We start from the raw sequence: 19778 nt of genomic DNA on the forward strand, positions 1-19778 counted from the left end.
TCAAAGTGTATTGGTCTCGGCAGCACGCCAGTCGGCTGATCTTCTTTTTCCAGGGCTAATCCAGCTTTATAGGGTAATCCCCAAGCACGATACAGGCGTCATGAGGAGGGCTGTCTACCCCAAGGTTCTTCAAGTTTATTCAGCATGTCAATGTGCTAGTCCAGTTCAAGGCAGAGGAGACTGGTGTGGGGAGCTGTAGGAAGACGGGTAATGGCTGGAATGGAGTTAATGGAACAGTTTCCATGTGCTTGATGTGTTTGGTACCATCCCATTGATTCCATTCCAGCCATTACAATGAGCCTGTCCTCTTATAGCTCCTCCCACCATCTCCTCTGTGTCAAGGGTAGTGGGCATAATTGTTCAAGTGTAAAAATGAATTCAGTGGGCAGGTGTAAAGAATGTGACGAGAATCCCACAGACTTTGATGTATGCCTTTATTTTGTTAACACGTTACAGCTTATGACACGTACATACAGGAGAATTTGTTTCATGAGACATCAAATTCTAATCTCTCTCAATGATAACTCAATGTAATCAGTAGATATACATTTTGGGATCCTTTAAATGTATGCGCAGATGAGATGAACTCACTTTCCCATATGGCTGTCATAGTGTAAAGCCTTGATCCGAGTGGTCTGCCCTGCCTATCAGCTTTAGGAACAAAGATTCAGAGAAGCCATTTAAGATGCAGGTTGGCTGTCAAAGCCACTCTTATTGGATTAGTGCTCTTGCTTGAGAGGGCACGTTGCATAAGCAAAGAATCAAACTTTGCCTGCGTTGTGTTTCCTGCTTACGGCCACTTTGGGATTCCTCCACAGACGTCTCAGTCACCTGTTACAGTAGGTCGAAAGGAGATGTCTCGGCAGGATTTGTAAGGAGTTCTTTTTATGGGAACCCCATTGCAATTCAATCGGGTTCATCAATACACTTTCTCACTGTTGCATAAGTACATTTTACACCGGTCCCCAAAAGGTAAAACAAAGAAAAGAAGGACTTTGGCCTGCCTGAGACCACATTGGAGGCTGGTACTCCATCAAACAAACATGATGGCCCTCACAAACAGTAGATATGATAAGACTTCAGTAGCCTGCTTTATCTACAGTAAGTAGGGTATTTAAAGTTTAAAGCTGTGCAGATCTCAAAAGCTGTCTGGCAAGCAACCTCAATCCCATCAAATCATCTTATGGTCAGGTACTTGAAGACACACGAACCTGATAGAACATTTCCAAGGCTTGCCTCCTAGTAACAAGCAAATTGTAGATTTAATTTGTACATATTTTACATACATTTCCTATGTGATGAACTACATTTCTTTGGAGAATGCACATACATAATAGGATAATCTACATTTTTGAAAGATTACTGCATTTCAATTTATGATACACATATGTATAAATAGCAAGTAATATGTATATTACATTTTCAAGTTATTGGGAAAATGTTGTGCAGTTTAAAGTTGTACACAGTTTGCAATGGATACCTGATGCTCAAACGCGACTTCTAACCAGATCATCAGTTCATACGATCTAAAGACTCTTAAAATACATCAAGTAGAAAATCTGACAAACATCCAAAAATATATATTTAGCATATTAACATAAATATACCCTCACAAGGCTCAGATGAGTGTACACGTTTTCAGCATTGCTACTGTATTAACCTTCGGTAAAGTCAATTGTCACTTGCTAAAACATAGTAGCAAGTTGACCTTTTAAGCTTGAGTTATGGGAAGAAGCTTGTGCTCTTACAGCACATCATTCTAAAGGAACAGTGTCTGTCTCTCTCTTTCTACAGAGTTTGTGTTATCATTTGTACTCATATTTGTTCGTAAAAAATCCTGAGATGAGTATATCAGATATTTAGCAGTATTCCTGTTCTCATAAAACAGCTCAGTTATAAAAGTTTGTCCACTGAACTCTCACCCTCATATCTTTATGGACCATCAGAGTATGGATAAAAATGTACAGCTAATTATTTCCCCAAGCAGAATGTGTCTCAATAAATAGTATTTAAATACGGTATATGCCATTTGGCAAATGTTAAGATGTAATGTTTGTTTCATTACATAGATGATGTTAGTTGTCGATTAAGTAGTACCTATAGTTAGTTATCTGTGAAAGATATGCTCTACTTTAACTGTGCTGTCCAGATATGGTAATGCTCCAACTGCTGGTACATCTGTGTTGAGTGTGTTGATCCACCAGGATTGGCTTATCAAGTCCTGAGAATGAGGGGAAGCGAACAGTCCACACAGGGACACAACTTCACACTGATTGCCTGCTGCACCTAGGGATCCTCCACCACACAGCAAGGGCAGAGGCACAGTCCAGGGGGTTAGGCAATGGTGCAGGTCTTGGACTTTCCCCCCTCTGGAACCTCCTCTGCTGTTTAAACAGAAAACCAGACAGCAGGACAGTGAGGCAGCAAGTAGCAACACAGCAATGACATGCATAGCAACACAAATCAAATCTAAAGTTTGATTGATATGATTTAATAGCAAGACAGGAAGCAGCAATATAAACAGTAAGAAGACTATCTCAGTTTGTCTAACTTAGTTAACCTTAACACCAAGGTCAGGTAACTTTGTGGCCTGAATGTCCACTGGAGCCTTGGCTAGTGTATGCATTGACAAGCCTCAGGCACCGTGTCTAAAATAATGGTACGGATATTTCTCTGGAGATTGTACAAATCTTAATGTTTTGTACACTCTTGGTATATCACTTTATTAATCACCGTTTGGGGGATTATTAAAGTACTATCTTATAATAAATGTTTATTTTGACATATGGTGACCAATATTATGTAAACATTAGATTTTTAAAACTTCTTAAATTCAATTAAAAATAGAACTTCAATTCATGGCTTGAATTGAAATAAATTCCAAATTGACTCCAACCCTGATTTCTTTGAGACTTGAATGTATTTCAAATGTCACCTGGTGGTGCCTCAAGCTTCTTTTTCTCTTCCTCAATGGCCGCCATCTTGGCAGCGTGGATGTCGGCCAGCTCTTTCCAGTTCTTTAGGTTGATGTTCAGCCCATCAAACATGGGGGTGATCTCTACGTGGAACCTTGAGAATTCCTGCACACAAGTAGGCCCCATTTAATGCAAGCATTCACATACCCGGGACTGTCACTCAGCCTGACATATTCCTTTAGGGTGCAAACATTCCTGCTGGGGAGTTTATCTGGTGCACACTTGGAGATAGATAAGCCTACTAGGCTCTCAGGTGGTCTAAACTGGATGGCTCCGTCACCGAAGTTGATATTGATAGTTCACAGAGAAACTGATCTCATCTATTTTTATAAGGATGATTCCGTTTTCAAAAATAAAATGACAAATACCACAAGCTGATTTCTTTCTAATCGATCCCAATAAATTAAGACAAAAAAATAGGGCCTGGTTGAATTTCAACCAGCCAGGCAGTTACCTTGTATACGAACGCACACACAAACTGAATGAAACCGCACTGCATCTTGGGTAACTCCGCTGCACAGTTTCTGTCCATCATGGGCTGAGGAGAAATGAACGAGATGGGGTAAGATCAAAACAAACAGAGAACTAACATAAGTTAGTGATTACTCTATAAACATCTATTGTGAAGAAACTGCGGTTTTCTTTCCTCACAAACTCACAATGGGTTGCTGATCGAGAACGGTCCTTTCCAAGTCACCTTGCTCCCAGAACTCAGCTGCGACCATAAGAGCCACCTATGAGGTATAGAATAGGCAGCAAAGAATGTATCAGTACTAATCTGCACCTCGGAGCCTCCTGTGGTCTATATTGTTTGGAGGAAATGGAAAAGGAGATTTTGTTCTCCTGTGTTGTTTTGTTTCATGACATGGTGGACAGATACAGCACCCACCTTGCTCTGGACTTCCCATGGTTTGGTGATGGCAGACAAGTCACAACCTGTCATCATCATGGCCCTGACACACAAGAAGGGACAGTACTGTTAGAGGAATTATTCCAGAATCATTCAATAATCTTCATTAATGTTATAAAAGCAACCATAAACTGTGGCAATGTGCACTTTAAGAAAAGTGGCCAACCGCCTCAAGTTTGCAATCCTGTAGCAAACCCCCGAGATGGCGAACAGAAGAACGTTCCTACTCACATGATAATTTCCTTCCTGATTGGGTTGTTGGAAATATGATCGATTTTATCCTTCTCGGTTTCCATTGGCTCAGTGGCGTTCACAATGTTCTGGAACATTGTTCTTTTTCTGGGGGCCAGACCAACAGTCAAATTAGCAGTTTGCACATGATAGGTGATACTGATTCAGTATATTAAGAAGCAGCTATATCGGAGATAATAACAATTGTAAAAACCCACTTGAAGTACAAGGCCAGATCAGTGGCAATGATGCAGACGTCAAACAAGTGCTGTACAGTCTCAAACTGACGCTTCTGGAGATTCACAAAGATGTTCAGGCTCTGAAGGAGGAGTAGAGAAAAATGTAAGAGTTCAACTCCCGCGATTGCCTTGTGTACAAACACTGGCCCAAAAAAAGTGCACTCTATAGGGAATAGGGTGCCATTTGGGACACAGCACTGGAGTCAGGGGTCTCTAACCTCCTCAGCCATGAGCGTCTTGCTATACTCCAAATGGTGCCTCTCCATGATGGAGGATCCGTGCAGTTTGGCTAAAGGCGATCCACTCCTGCAGGTCAGAGAGGGGTAACACCCAATCGTTAGACCCCAAACGGCACATTCCAAACCAATAACAGATAACTAAACTGTGATGATTTTAAGAGTGCTTCGAGTGCTGGTTGGCGTTTTTTCTCTCCGTCATGCATTTTGTTCTGACAGCTGCTCTGCAGAGTGGTCGCTATCTGGCACAGCCACAAAGTCATCAAATCTGATTTTAAACCGAACCCTAACCTTAACCCTAACCTTAACCACACTGCTAACCCTAATGCCTAACCCTTTTACAATATAACCAGTTTTGACTTTGCAGCTGGTCTATCTAAGGGGAAATCGCTCAGTTCTGCCTCCAAGACAAGACTCATGACAATAAACGTCAATCTGCGCTTTTAATGCTCATAGGTAAACGGAGGGGATTCTTACTTTGTCTGGTATAAGTTGTTGGTCCCCCTGTGGTCAATATCGTGGCAGAATGCAGCGGCCACCATGGCAAAGGCATCCAGGTCAGAGTAATATTTCCTCAGCCTGCCAGTCTGTGAAGCAAAAGGGTTGATCCATTATATTTTCTCTTATTGTTTTTCTACTTCACAAACAACATCACACAAAGAAACGACCCATTATCAAACAAAATGGGAGGGGTGGGGTGATCGATCCATTATCAAACAGTTGGCCCACCTCCCTGACCTACATTAGTGGGCAGCCATTGGTTGGCAGCATCAATGTCTCTAAACAAACATGAACTTTTAACTACTCTTCTTTTGGTGAGGTTATCCACCGTCATTCTGTAAATCGATGTGGGTATCAGGTGATAGTACTGGGGCTGTAGGAGTTAAGGGACTCACCTGTAGAAGACAGAACATGGTCTGGCCCACGTTGAAGCCGTGTCTCCAGTTGTGGTAAGTGATGTCACGGTAACCTTTCCGGACGGTGTACATCCATCGCGTGAGGGTCTGGTTGTACATGGGAAAAGGAAACACTATGACATGAGGGATATTTTACCAATGATCTGTTTGTCACTTTTACCACGAGCTACAGTACATGTACATATTACCTCAACTACCTCGTACCCCTGCACATTGACTCCGGGACCGGTACCCCGTGTATATAGCCTCGTTATTGTTATTTTATTGTTGCTATTTATATTTTCTATTCTATTTGCTAATTTCCTTACTTTTGAACTCTGCGTTGTTGGGAAAGGGCTCGTAAGTAAGCATATCACAGTCTACACCTGTTGTATTCGGTGCATGTGACAAATAACATCTGATTTGATTTGTATGAGCAAACCAGTAAGACATAGCCTTGACAAAATGAATGTATTGAGTCATGTACAGTTTATACATTGCAATGCATTCTGGGGACATTTACTGTATAATGCTGAGGTTACAACTAAATAACTACATTCAAATAAACATGATTGTTTTACTAGCCAGGGGCTTCAGGACTGACCTCTGCTGGCACTTTGAACTTCTCCACCACGTTCAACTCAAAGAAGCAGCGAATTCCGCACATGATGAGGCCGTGCTCAGTCACAGGAAAGTCACTGAAGGAGAACAGTAGCAGGTCGACGTCTATGGCCACAGGACAATTTGATCTCTACACAAAGGCAAATGAATAACCAAATATGTATTAACTATTGAGTGCACTTTCACAGGCAGTCGAAGGTATTATTAACCTGTTCATAACTTCATGTTCTGTGTTTGGTATCGTGCCCTTGTCCAAGTGGATCACTCACACCACTGCCACATTATCATTGTGTCTCTACCCACTTTCACTGACAGCCTGAAACATGATCCTACCAAGAGTTTGTACATCTCTTTCTGGTCACAGTCCTCTGGATCCGCATCAAACTTTTCCTTTGTGTTCTGTGGAAAGAGAAAATGTATGTCCCGTGAGGCTAGTTCCCTCTGTGAATCTCCACTGTCTATACGGTCTAAGATCTAACATATCTCAGGTCTCACCAGGATACTCTGCATTTCTGTGTTGGTGCATCTAGTCTGGCACATGAGCATCTCCTGGGCGATGTCCTTTCTCCACTCCATTCGGTTCAGTCTGTCGTACGTGTCGCAGTTCAACACCGACCATCCCAGGAACTGAGTGAGGGCCTGGAACAATGCAGACAGGTCTTTACCACCTCATACGTTCACAACCCATTATAGGAATGATGAGAGAAGTGGTTGATATGATTAATAGAGAGAAAAGGAGAGAGAGAGAGAGAGCACGCAAAAGAGAGAGAAAAAGAGAGAGAAAGAGAGAGAAAGTGAGAGAAAGTGTGAGAGAGCGAGAGAGAGAGTGGATGTCTGTGCACTTACCTCAGTGATCTGTTCGTCGTGCTCATCGAATGGTTTACCATCTTTCCTGTTGAAGAAAGTGGCAATACCCACGATTTCTTCCTTTTTGTTGACGATGGGAAGGGACAAGACGTTCTTGATGACGAAACCTGACTCATCCACAGCCTCTTTCTGAAAGACAAAACGGCATGAAGTCGATTAGTAAACGCTTTGAGAAGGATCCCTAGAATATTGCATTTTAGGGATACAACACCAGTCGGAGGGCTGGTGGCCGTCTTCAAATAGCACATGTTGCTGTTGACTTGATATATTGTAACACCAAGGTCATCCTATACTCAATACCATAGTCCTCACCTGGAACGTGAAGTACTCATCAGCGGCAACGTTCATCATGTTACAAATCTACAGAAGAAGAAGACATATTTTAGTCAAATCACTCCTTTTTCGCAATCAAATGTTTTTTTTAAATGTAGTAATAATATTGCCAGAAAACATGAATACATACATACAAAATTAAGTTACACCCCCACCCCCATCCCAATCCTAAACAATCCGAGGACCTGAGGGATCAAATTAAATAAACGTAAATGGATCAATAAATAAATAACAGTCAAATCACTCTCAAAAGTCTCCAATGTACAGTAGGCCCTACATGCTTGTGGATAGTATATGGTCTGTGGTTAATGTATGGACTACATGCACTCTTTCACATCAACTTACAAAACCGTTCTCTGACACGTAAGTGGGGAGCCCACTCACCAGGGCCCAGTGGTCAATAGGAGGACCCCTAAATGAAACAGAGTGAGTAAGAAAGTGAGTGATGTGTTTTGGGACTTTCAGACTTTTTGGTTTCTTCAGAAAGCATAATAATGAGTGATTTATGACAAGAAGCTACTGGTATTTACGGTATGACTTTGATTTCCTCTTTGGGTCCTTCTAAGAGATAGTCGATGATCTTGTAGAAGATGACTTCCTGCAGATGCACAGGACAACATTCACTGGCTGTGATTGTGTAATAGACAAGGCAGTAGAGACAAGAGCAGAGTGCTTAGCGAGAATCATATCAAAGGAAAATGGATGCTTACCCTTCCGTCGGGGGTCTTTGGTCCGCTGTATGGCGGTACGTCTCCCAGCTTCACTGGCCACTCATCGTAGAACTCCTGCAAGAAGAGAGGGAAGACATTAATCAGGACTTCAGTGTTCCCATTTAGAAACCACAGAGGGAGCAGATCCAAAATGGCGCCCACATCAAGACAGTGATAAAACAGCAATATGCCTTAGCATTTCATACACTAGTAACAAACCTTCTCTTTGGTCATGTCCAAGAGGCCCACAGAGTATCTTTCACAATTGAGGTAGATTCTCACAGTGTACAGAGCTTTGTGGAACTGTCTCTCAATGTCTGTCAACTCTTCAAATACTTTGCTGGCAGACCACAGAAGGACCTAGTGAAACAAGGGGAGAATAATAGATGTTGTTGTTGCTTTTTTTAATGGGGAAACTGTTATAATTCTTGAGTCATGGATTGCATGGTGAAACACGGCTTTACAGGAAACTTTAACTGATATGATGATATAGTATGATGATCATTGATACACAGTGCATTCTGAAAGTATTCAGACCCCTTGACTTTTTCCACATTTTGTTACGTTACAGCCTTATTCTAAAATTGATGAAATTGTTTCGTTTTTTCCTCATCAATCTACACACAATACCCCATAATGACAAAGAAAAAAACATTTTTTTAGAAATGTTTTTGCGAATTTATATAAAAAAAACACCTGAAATTTCACATTTGCATAAGTATTCAGACCCTTTACTCAGTACTTTGTTGAAGCACCTTTGGCAGCGATTACTGCCTCGAGTCTCTTGGGTATGACGCTACAAGCTTGGCACACCTGTATTTGGGGAGTTTCTCCCATTCTTCTCTGCAGAACCTCTCAAGCTCTGTCAGGTTGCTGCACAGCTATTTTCAGGTATCTTCAGAGATGTTTGATCGGGTTCAAATCGGGGCTCTGGCTGGACCACTCAAGGACATTCAGAGACTTGTCCTGAAGCCACTCCTACGTTGTCTTGGTTGTGTGCTTAGGATCGATGTCCTGTTGGAAGGTGAACCTTCGCCCCAGTCTGAGGTCCTGAGCACTCTGGAACAGGTTTTCATCAAGGATCTCTCTGTACTTTTCTCTGTTCGTCTTTCTCTTGATCCTGACTAGTCTCCCAGTCCCTGCCACTGAAAAACATCCCCACAGCATGATGCTGCCGCCACCATGCTTCCCCGTAGGGATGGTGCCAGGTTTCCTCCAGACGTGATGCTTGGCATTCAGGCCAAAGAGCTCAATCTTGGTTTCATCAGACCAGATAATCTTGTTTCTCATTTTCTGAGAGTCCTTTAGGTGTCCTTTTGGCAGACTCCAAGTGGGCTGTATGTGCCTTTTGCTGAGGAGTGGCTTCCGTCTGGCCACTCTACCATAAAGGCCTGATTGGTTTAGTGCTGCAGAGAAGGTTGTCCTTCTGGAAAAACACATTGGGTTCTTGGTCACCTCCCTGACCAAGGCCCTTCTCTCCTGATTGCTCAGTTTGGCCGGGCGGCCAGCTATAGGAAGGGCTTCCAAACTTCTTTCATTTAAGAATGATGGAGCCACTGTGTTTTTGGGGACCTTCAACGCTGTAAAAAAAAAAAGATTGGTACCCTTTTCCAGATCTGTGCCTCGACACAATCCTGTCTCAAAGCTCATGGCTTGGTTTTTGCTCTGACATGCACTGTCAACTGTGGGACCTTATATAGACAGGTGTGTGCCTTTCCAAATCATGTCCAATCAATTGAATTAACCACAAGTGGACTCCAATCAAGTTGTAGAAACATCACAAGGATGATCAATGGAAACAGGATGCACTTGAGCTCAATTTTGAGTCTCATAGCAAAGGGTCTGAATTCTTGTGTGAATAAGATATTTCAGTTTTTTATTTTTAATACATTTGCAAACATTTCTAAAAACCTGTTTTCGTCATTATGGGGTAATGTGTGTAGATTGATGAGGATGTAGGGAAAAGGGGAAGGGTTCTGAATACTTTCCGAATGCACTGTATGACTGATACATTACACCACTCTTCGTATTCTTCAAACACTAATAGCAAATTGCCTTGGTGAACTTTGTCTTTGTATTCAAGGGCCAGCATGACTGACACAGTTGATGACAGCTGATGTTGAATGGTGAGATTCACTGGGTTCTTACCTGACCTTTCCTGGATTCCACGTTGAACATGTATGCAGTGTGATGCTGTGTGGCAATGACTTGGGCAAAGACCAAGTACTTGTTCCAGAGCTGAGAACCAAATCAGATGAAATCAATTCTCAGTTCAGCAAACAGGCATTCATCTGATGCAATGTCCTCCAGACTACTGATACCATACAACCCTCACACCGTGCTAACAATGAATAAGCAGTATTGCCACCTCTCTTGATCTAGAGTACCCCTGGTAGTTTAATTGCACTATTCGCTTGGCTTTTAAAGTAATATTGATTACTAGGGCAATGTAGGCTATACAGTGTATGTATGTCATGTATCATGTGAATTGTGCTATTATTTATTAATCATATGGTTTTTGAAAGGTTTTTTCATAAAGACTAATACTGAGAAACATTTCTAAGACTGGTATTTGCTTTTGAGAGCTCAGGACTTACTTCCTCATCGGCTTTTGAGAATTCTTCAGCCCCAATTTTGTTTAGTGCCATGGCAACACCAAGGCATTCCTTATCAGCCATCATGGGGAATGAGAGCATGTTTTTGGTTTTGTATCCTGTCTGCTTGTCCACAAAGTCACTGAAACGGTTATTCTGGAAGTGAAAAAAAGTATATTGGATCAAGACATTAGTCGCGTTCGCACTGCAATAAGCCCAGGGCTAACAGCCTCCTTAGCCCTGAGTTAAGAGAATGCCGTGTGTAAAGGTCTACTGAGCACACAGTCACTAGACAAAAAACTTACCTCTGCTTGCCATGCTTTCTGTAACCTGCACATTATGGATGTCATTGAAATGCCACAATTCTATTACCATTATCTCGAGAGTAATAAGAATGGTTTTCAAATCACTGAAAATATCATGGGCTAATCAAAGTAGCCAAATTATGGACATCTTCTGGCTAACAAAGCCCAGATTGAACCCCTACTTGAATTCTGTAGTTAATGTATACATTCAGTAGGGTGTTCATGCAGAAATACATGTTGACCAATTACAACATTTATCTTCAGTCATCCCCAGTTTAACATAAACAGTTTTGCAATCATAAAACGGGACATTTCTGTTTTGAATATGATCAAATATGAAATGAACTAAAGAATAAAATACTATGTAGATAAATGAATGTAGGCCTACGCAATTAATTCATGACAAACCAGAATAACGACAGTTTCATGGCTTCTGGAGGTAAAAGGGATTTTCTGCACTATATAGAGGGATAACAACCATGACACATGGGCCACATTAACATTTAAAATGCATCCCTTTTCAAGGATACATGTAACTTCACCGCATACCTGGTGAAAGGAACTAATCAAAGTTTGCATTGGTCAGACTTCTGGACTCAGATAATCAATGCCAGACGACTATAGGCAACACCTTTAAAAAAATTCCATGAAAGTGAATTAACAAAAATAGATGACACAGAGAACAGACATGGATGAATCATTATTTCATTATTTTCTCAAATCTGCATCAGTTCAAATGTCAAACTTATGTGTGAAACGAATGACTTTTTAAAATTTGTATCCAACGTCTCCATTTATCTGACAAGAACTGTGTGCATACAGAACAAGTGTGAATACATTGGGATTGCTTTAGGTCACATTTTACGCCCGCTTTGGCGCGTGTACCCATTTCATATGCGCTTTGGCGCTTGGGCACCTGCTGACAATGGCACTCACCTTTGTAACATCCGGAATGTTTTGCATCTTTTTGGAGTGCGCTGTGTATCCAACTACCCCCATATCGACTGGAAACACAATCTCATTAGCGGGGTTGACTAGGTTTTCTTCGTATTTGGAGGTAGGGGTGACATTGAAGAGCGTCGTTGTAAGCTCAGGTATTCCATTTCTAGCTCGAAGACCAAAGTAACTGCACCGGTCGGCATTCAAAATCGAGCAAACTCTCTGCAGGACCTTGTGCAATACCTTTTCCATAACGATTTGCGATTGCATTTCTTTGACCAGGTCATAGATGATGTTGGCCTCCTGAATTTGGGAGACATCTTTGAAGGAAGACTGATCTTTGAGATTTTCTGCGAACGTTGTCGCGATCACTTCCGGGCTCAACTTTTTCTCAAAATACTCTTTGGCGAACTGGGGATTGTTCTCCAGGTACTTCTCCACACTATCCTTGTCTCCCATTTTGAATCGTTCTCGTTTGCCTCCCTTCTCTTACAGACGCATCACCCGGTAAAGTCGCAAGGTGTAAACGGTGGGTAGTTAGTGGCCTCCGTTTGCACCGACGTGCATCCTCTGCTGTGGTGCTGGACAAATCACCAAAACGTCCTTTACTCTGCTACAAGCTGACAGAATGTAGTGGCTTAGAGACTGAAAGGATAAGAGGGGCCGCTAATTAATGTGACATCATGACATTAAAGCCCTAAGCTTTCTTAACCTGCAAATCCCAACACAGATAATTTTATATTGGACAATCCAATCTGAGTCAAGCAAGGCAGGTTGTTTTGGGCTATCTCCCTACTGCAGCGTGGTAGAGAATGTTCATTTTGGGACAAAATTGTTGACTCATCAAATATATTATCCACCCAATATTCCCACTTGAGTAGAAAGTAGTTGGACAGTTGACCTTAAGGAACAACTCTTCAGTTCTCCACTATAGTTCCAAGAAAACATTTGAGAAAGGTTTGTGGAGGGGTCATGCAAGTAATAGCTGGTCCCAGCCTCCCCACCACAGAAGTCTCTCTCACAGGGATTTGTTTTCATAAGAATCGCCCTACTTATATTTACAGTCAAAGTGAAGACAAATGCCAAGTAGGTAGGTTAAATGCATCAGTAAAGCAATTCAAAAAGGAGCTAAATTAAATGAGTTCCCTCTGTAATGTCTTTGACCAGTCCATTTTTGCCTTGGTACGGATCCAGTGTGGTAAACATGCAGTGGAACAACAGACACCAGGGACAAGTATTTTTATGGATGTGTGCATACCCCCCCACTAAAACATTGATTAACCCACTGCATTATGTCCACAGTGTTGGGAGAAGTGCTTCATCTTAATGACCTCAATCTCACTGTCATAGGGCAGTCTGGAAGCCTTGCCAAGTGAGGAGAATCACAGTTCTGAGAAAGATGGTCCTATTGTAACCCTATCACACAGTCTGGCAAGGCAGGACAGGGAGAGTTTCTCTTTCTATTTTCACATGTGGGATTAAGACTGGCCCATAATGTGTTTATGGGGAACAATGGGTCTTTCTCTCTCCCAGCCAACACAGCAAGCAACTGAATTCTATTCAGAGAGCAAGGCAATAAAAGATCTGTATCAATGGGACTTGGCAGTCTAAATCCCTTATTAAGTAAAAGTGATTAGTGGGATGTCCTCCTTGACAGAGAAAGAGAGAGATGGGGCCTGGCCTGGTACAGTGGAATGGATTAGTCACATGGACACTAGGAGTTAATCTCATGAAGAAAGCCATGTGGTAATATCGTCGCTGGCTGCAATGAGACGAATAGGGAAACAACAATAGACTAGATACATAAAGTGATCAAAATGGGATCACAAAAAGTGATCCCATTCCATCAAACCCCACGGTCTGTCATTGCAGTAGTGTGTGAACCGGCTGCTGCCTCTCAGTTCTGTTAGGGTCAACAGACTCCCAAGTGAATAACAAGCAGCACTGTGTCCAGAAAGGCAGCCACACCAACCAGGTTACTTGTGTTGATATAAATATAAAACATGTGGAGGACTTTCCCTCAATCACCATCTGCTACTGATTAATCAGCCTTCCCCTATCATCACCTTTCCACACTGTAGATCCCTGATCGGATGCTGCTTGGCGAAGAGTGTTGTGGTTGGTTGTAAACAAGCTTCACAGGTGACAGTAACCAACCTGATGGATTGTACAGTTGGGGGTGTACCACAAAGTTACAAAACACCTCATGAAGTTACAAAGCATTTATAATACGCGTCGCCCTGCCCCCTAAAGAGAATTTATATATACAGTGCATTTGGAAAAAATTCAGGCCCCTTGACTTTTTCCACATTTTGTTACGTTACAGCCTTATTCTAAAATGGATAAAATAGTCCCCCCCCCCCCCCCCCCTCAATAATCTACACACAATACCCAATAATGACAAAGCAAAAACAGGTTTGTATACAGTTTTGCAAATGTATAACCCCCCCCCCCAAAAAAATATGACATTTACATAAGTATTTACTCATTACTTTGTTGAAGGCCCTTTGGCAGCGATTACAGCCTCGAGCCTTCTTGGGTATGAGATGGTAAGCTTGACACACATGTATTTGGGGAGTTTCTCCCATTCTTCTCTGTAGATCTTCTTAAGCTCTGTCAAGTTGGATGGGGAGCGTCGCTGCACAGCTATTTTCAGGTCTCTACAGAGATATTCAATCGGGTTCAAATCCAGGCTCTGGCTGGACAGTCAAGGACATTCAGAGACTTGTCCTGAAGCCACTTCTGCCTTGTCTTGGCTGTGTGCTTAGGGTCGTTGTCCTGTCGGAAGGTAAACCTTCGCCCCAGTATGAGGTCCTGAGCGCTCTGGAGTAGGTTTTCATCAAGAATCTCTCTGTACTTTGCTCCGTTCATCTTTCCCTTGATCCTAACTAGTCTCCCAGTCCCTGGGGATGGTGCCAGGATTCCTCCAGATGTGACACTTGGCATTCAGGCCAAGCGAAGAAACCACTACTAAAGGACACCAATAATAAGAAGAGACTTGCTTGGGCCAAGAAACACAAGCAATGGACATTAGACTGGTGGAAATCTGTCCTTTGGTCTGATGAGTTCAAATTTGAGATTTTTGATTTCAACCGCCGTGTCTTTGTGAGACGCAGAGTAGGATGATCTCCGCATGTGTGGTTCCCACCGTGAAGCATGGAGAAGGTGTGATAGTGTGGGGGTGCTTTGCTGGTGACACGGTCTGTGATTTATTTAGAATTCAAGGCACACTTAACCATCATGGCTACCACAGCATTCTGCAGCAATTCGCCATCCCATCTGGTTATGCTTAGTGGGACTATAATTTGTTCTCCAACAGGACAATGACCCAACCCACCTGCAGGCTGTGGAAGGACAATTTGACCAAGAAGGAGAGTGATGGAGTGCTGCATCAGATGACCTGACCTTCACAATCACCCGACCGCAACACATTTGAGATGATTTGGGATGAGTTGGACCGCAGAGTGAAGGACAAGCAGGCAACAAGTGCTCAGCATATGTGGGAACTCCTTCAAGACTGTTGGAAATGCATTCCAGGTGAAGCTGGAGAATGCCTAGAGTGTTCAAAGCTGACATCAACTAAATGTATTGATTTTATATTATTATTGTTAATCCTTATTTTACCAGGTAAGTTGACTGAGAACACATTCTCATTTACAGCAATGACCTGGGGAATAGTTACAAGAGAGAGGAGGGGGTATGAATGAGCCAATTGTAAGGCAAAGGGTGGCTACTTTGAAGAATCTAAAATATATTCAGATTTTTCGAAACACTTCTTTGGTTACTACATGAAAATAGTAAAAATAAAGAAAAACCCTTGAATGAGTAGGTGTATCCAAACTTTTGACTGGTACTGTATATGCATATATAGTTTGGAATACTATGTTACATATCCAGCAGATAAAAATCAAACTTTTTCCTGACTCTGGTACTGGTCCAGCCATTCTTTGGGGCAACTGATGCTTTTTGCGGTTTAGCCGTGCCAAGTTACATAAGACGCATGTTTGGCTTTTCCAGGTTTCCTTTTCTGGGGTGCTGGACTCCTGGGTCACGGTTATATGGTCCCAGAAAGAAAAACAAATGTCTGCCTGGGAAGCTTAATGGCAGCTTTAAACCATAAAACAAAGTTTTATGGCCATAAAAGTAAGTGCCTGCACCCTCATTTACTGTATATGGCCATTTCATAACACTTTACATACAGCCTGCAGGTATAATGCTTTATAACTTGTTATCGTGTATGAGCCTTTATAATGTCCTATTTTCTGGTGTGGTATGATCAATGGAATACAACTATTGATTAATTCTGTTTGATCACTCACTGTATTGAAATGTTTTTCTCTTTGATATTGATTGCATAGCAAACTAGAAGTCAATGTTCTTTTCTCCACAGGATGTTCTATACAGGATAGGATCTATTATAGATTTATTTCACATTGAGCAATAAAATAATATTTAACATGATTGCCTAACATAGCTTTCGAGTGAAAAGTGAAAAATGTTAAAGGCCCAGTGCAGTCAAAAACGACATGTCATGTGTTTTATAAATATTTCCACACTATGAGGTTGGAATGATACTGTGAAATTGTGAAAATTGCCTTTTTAGTGTAAGAGCTGTTTGAAAAGGCCGCCTGAAATGTCTGCCTGTTTTGGAGAGATGGAGTTTTGGCTTTCCATGGTGACATAACCATGCAGTAAATTAGTTAATAGACCAATAAGAAAGAGAGTTCCAAACATCCCTGCCAATAACAGCTCATTTTCAGTTCCCCCCTCCCCACTCAGACCACTCTCAGACAGTCCGAGCAAAATTATTACTTGAGAAATTGCTGTTTGCTAAAAAGCTATTTTTGTTTATTTTTGACCATTTAAATTTCAACCAATCACAGTAAGGTACTTAATTGTTACCCAAAAATGATTTGATGTTGAGATAAAAATCGGTTGCATTGAACCTTTAAGAAAAGTGGAGTAATGACATCACACTGGGCACAGACGTCAGATCAACAGCTAGTTTTGATTTACATTTGGTTGAGTTATCAACTAACGTAAATTCAACATGAAATCAACAAGATAAGTCTTCATGCCATTGGATTTAGTTAAAAAGTTGGGTGAAAAAAGACGAAATTCCCTTACGTTGATTACTTTTTTCAAAACCAATCACGTTTCCAAGTTGATTCAACATCATCACATTGACATTTTTGTTGAAATGACATGGAAACAACATTCATTCAACCACAGTTTTCGCCCAGTGGGATGAGACTAACCAGAAGTAACATATTGTAGTTGTTCCAGGGGGAAAAAGCGAGCTGAAACATTTCTTTCAAAGTCTGGATCTGGACGTTAACCCGGGGCTCGTACTGCTGAAGCAGAACATTTCAATGTTAGTGATTGATAGTGAGTATGTATAATGTATAGTATTCCAGATATGCTCTTGCCTTTACCCACAACAGATGTTTCATAAGGCAGCAAAAACACATTTTTGGGACTGGGGTCAAATGTGCAGAACACATCTGGACAAAATGGGAGTCTTGGTTGGAGTTACGTAATGTTTTCCCAATTGGTTAGGGGCTGTCTCACATCTGTTGTTGTTCTTACTCAACCCTGGCTGTGGCAGGACTCTACACTATAAAAACCTCTGTTTGTAGATGAACAGCACCTCTAAGGCACCTCAGACTTTACAAGGTATGAACTGCATGGGAAGGGATAGTAGGGTTTTACATGTACTCTGCTTAGGGTTTTTCTGGCAGATCTTATTTTTTTTTACTGTCAATTACCTTTTTAACTCACTTTTCATATTTTTGATTAGTTTGCAACCTTTTTTTAGATTGAAGCTGTAATCGAGTGGTATATGGCCAGATGTACTGATTGTGATGTTGTGATATTTTCTTATGACTCTGGGCTCTGTCTTCCACAGATCCATCAACAAGGCAACATGCTGAGAATCTGTGTGGCCCTCTGTGTTCTGGCGACATGCTGGGCACAGGACTGTCAGGTTTCAAACATTCAGGTCATGCAGAACTTCGACAGAAGCAGGGTAAGAACAAAATTCACATTTCCGAAATGTCACTTTCCATAAAGTATCTCTGCTCTTGTCCAATTTGATCTATCAGCCTTGGAATGTTCAATGTAGAATGTAACTGGAATTTCATTCATTGTATGTTATGCAGAGATTGATAGAGCTCTTATTTCATCTTGCAGTATACTGGTAGGTGGTATGCTGTGGCCAAGAAAGATCCTGTTGGTCTGTTCCTCCTGGACAATGTTGTTGCTCAGTTCTCAGTAGATGGAAGTGGCACAATGACTGCAACTGCCCAGGGAAGAGTTATCATCCTTAAGTGAGTTCTGTTTACTTCCAAACGATCAAAATTGTTTCTCAAACCTTCTAAAATTCATCATGCATTTACTTCTACTGAACTTACTCATTTATCTTCGCTTCATCCTCCCCTTTTCCTCCCTTTATCTTCCCCTTTCCTCCCCATTTCCTCTTTTATCCTCCCATTATATTCCCTTTATCCTCCCTTTAAACTCCCAATTTCCTCCCTTTATCCTCCCCATTTCCTCTTTTTATCCTCCCCTTATATTCCCTTTATCCTCCCTTTAAACTCCCCATTTCCTCCCTTTATCCTCCCCTTATATTCCCTTTATCCTCCCCATATCCTCCCGTAAACTCTAATTTTCCTTCCTTTATCCTCCCCTTATATTCCCTTTATCCTCCCCATATCCTCCCTTTAAACTCTCCTTTTCCTCCCGTTATCCTCCCCTTTTCCTCCCTTTAAACTCTCCTTTTCCTCCCTTTATCCTCCCCTTTTCCTCCCTTTAAACTCTCCTTTTCCTCCCAATTTCCTCCCTTCATTCTCCCCATTTCCTCCTTTATCCGCCCCTTATGTTCCCTTTATCCTCCCTTTAAACTCTCCTTTTCCTCCCTTTAGCAACTGGGAAATGTGTGCCAACATGTTCGGCACCTTCGAGGACACTCCAGACCCTGCCAAGTTCAAGATGAGATACTGGGGCGCTGCTGCATACCTCCAGTCTGGAAGTAAGAAAGACTACAGATTCAAAATACAAGACTAAAATCTCCTATTGTTGTACAGAATGTTCCATTGAGTTCCACCACCACCAATTGATGATAACTTGATTATTCTTCATTTGTACATGATAGCATGCCATTGATGAAGCTGCCTACTGTCCAAAGCCTGCTGTTAAACCAACCATTGCTTTTATTCTGTCTCCTCTCTCCTCCACATAGATGATGACCACTGGGTCATTGACACTGACTACGACAACTATGCCATCCACTACTCCTGCAGAGAAGTTGACCTGGACGGCACCTGCCTGGACGGATACTCCTTCATCTTCTCCCGCCACTCCACCGGTCTGAGGCCTGAGGACCAGAAGATTGTCACCGACAAGAAAAAGGAGATCTGCTTCCTTGGCAAATATAGACGTGTTTCACACACTGGTAAGCGTTGTTATGAGTCAATTTAGTAATTCAAAGTAATACATTACTTTTGTGCAAAAACCAATTGTGCAACTTCTGGTCTAATGAACTATTATGGAATCCAAATATCAGTTATAAGCTCATTATATGCAGTATGTGTAAACGTGTTTTATTCCTCCATTGCAGGTTTCTGTGAAAGCAGCTGATCTGGAACTAGTCAGATGGATATCATGGGTGTAAAATTCCACATATCAGAATCAGGCTGTAAATATAAACCATGTTCCACAATAAAACAAACCAACCGTCACTGGCCAGCCCCTTCCAGCAGTTGGGGAACTTTCCCGTTACCAAAGACATCCATCAACCAAACCAAATGATTTGTATCTGAATGTATCAGGAAGGATATAGGATACTTTACTGATTGACATTGTGTGATGTAGTCTTGAATGACTTTTTGAAATAAATAAAAACACATGGTACTATTTCAGCG

General features: G+C 41.7%; 2 protein-coding genes across 2 annotated transcripts; one reads left to right on the forward strand and one right to left on the reverse strand.

Annotated features, from left to right (window-relative positions):
- Positions 1-417: 417 nt before the first annotated feature.
- On the reverse strand, positions 418-14188 carry LOC129832196 (cone cGMP-specific 3',5'-cyclic phosphodiesterase subunit alpha'-like). The gene is made up of 22 exons (XM_055896113.1): positions 11854-14188; positions 10616-10768; positions 10167-10256; positions 8238-8378; positions 8019-8093; positions 7839-7906; positions 7654-7720; positions 7288-7335; positions 6955-7104; positions 6604-6747; positions 6442-6507; positions 6092-6238; positions 5488-5595; positions 5069-5178; positions 4574-4661; positions 4335-4435; positions 4117-4224; positions 3865-3928; positions 3635-3709; positions 3430-3513; positions 2936-3080; positions 418-2384 (listed from the first exon to the last, which is right to left on the reverse strand). Exons 1-22 carry the CDS (start codon positions 12313-12315, stop codon positions 2335-2337), a joined length of 2544 nt encoding a protein of 847 aa, XP_055752088.1. The 5' UTR covers positions 12316-14188; the 3' UTR covers positions 418-2334.
- Positions 14189-17446: 3258 nt separating this feature from the next.
- On the forward strand, positions 17447-19770 carry LOC129832145 (retinol-binding protein 4-B). The gene is made up of 6 exons (XM_055895990.1): positions 17447-17532; positions 17765-17884; positions 18049-18185; positions 18780-18886; positions 19097-19309; positions 19475-19770. Exons 2-6 carry the CDS (start codon positions 17783-17785, stop codon positions 19492-19494), a joined length of 579 nt encoding a protein of 192 aa, XP_055751965.1. The 5' UTR covers positions 17447-17532; positions 17765-17782; the 3' UTR covers positions 19495-19770.
- Positions 19771-19778: the final 8 nt, after the last annotated feature.

Source organism: Salvelinus fontinalis, chromosome 1, assembly GCF_029448725.1.
Source record: "Salvelinus fontinalis isolate EN_2023a chromosome 1, ASM2944872v1, whole genome shotgun sequence".
Lineage (NCBI taxonomy): Eukaryota > Metazoa > Chordata > Actinopteri > Salmoniformes > Salmonidae > Salvelinus > Salvelinus fontinalis.

What these genes read in the sequence shown, in the direction of transcription:
- LOC129832196 (XM_055896113.1), bottom strand. Translation starts at nt 12,315, where the DNA reads ATGGGAGACAAGGATAGTGTGGAGAAGTACCTGGAGAACAATCCCCAG. An exon ending in ACATTCCGGATGTTACAAAG is followed by an intron (nt 10,769 to 11,853) that starts GTGAGTGCCATT and finishes TTTCACTTCCAG; the next exon opens with AATAACCGTTTCAGTGACTT. An exon ending in AGACGCTCATGGCTGAGGAG is followed by an intron (nt 4,436 to 4,573) that starts GTTAGAGACCCC and finishes CTCCTCCTTCAG; the next exon opens with AGCCTGAACATCTTTGTGAA.
- LOC129832145 (XM_055895990.1), top strand. Translation starts at nt 17,783, where the DNA reads ATGCTGAGAATCTGTGTGGCCCTCTGTGTTCTGGCGACATGCTGGGCA. An exon ending in AGAACTTCGACAGAAGCAGG is followed by an intron (nt 17,885 to 18,048) that starts GTAAGAACAAAA and finishes TTCATCTTGCAG; the next exon opens with TATACTGGTAGGTGGTATGC. An exon ending in TAGACGTGTTTCACACACTG is followed by an intron (nt 19,310 to 19,474) that starts GTAAGCGTTGTT and finishes CCTCCATTGCAG; the next exon opens with GTTTCTGTGAAAGCAGCTGA.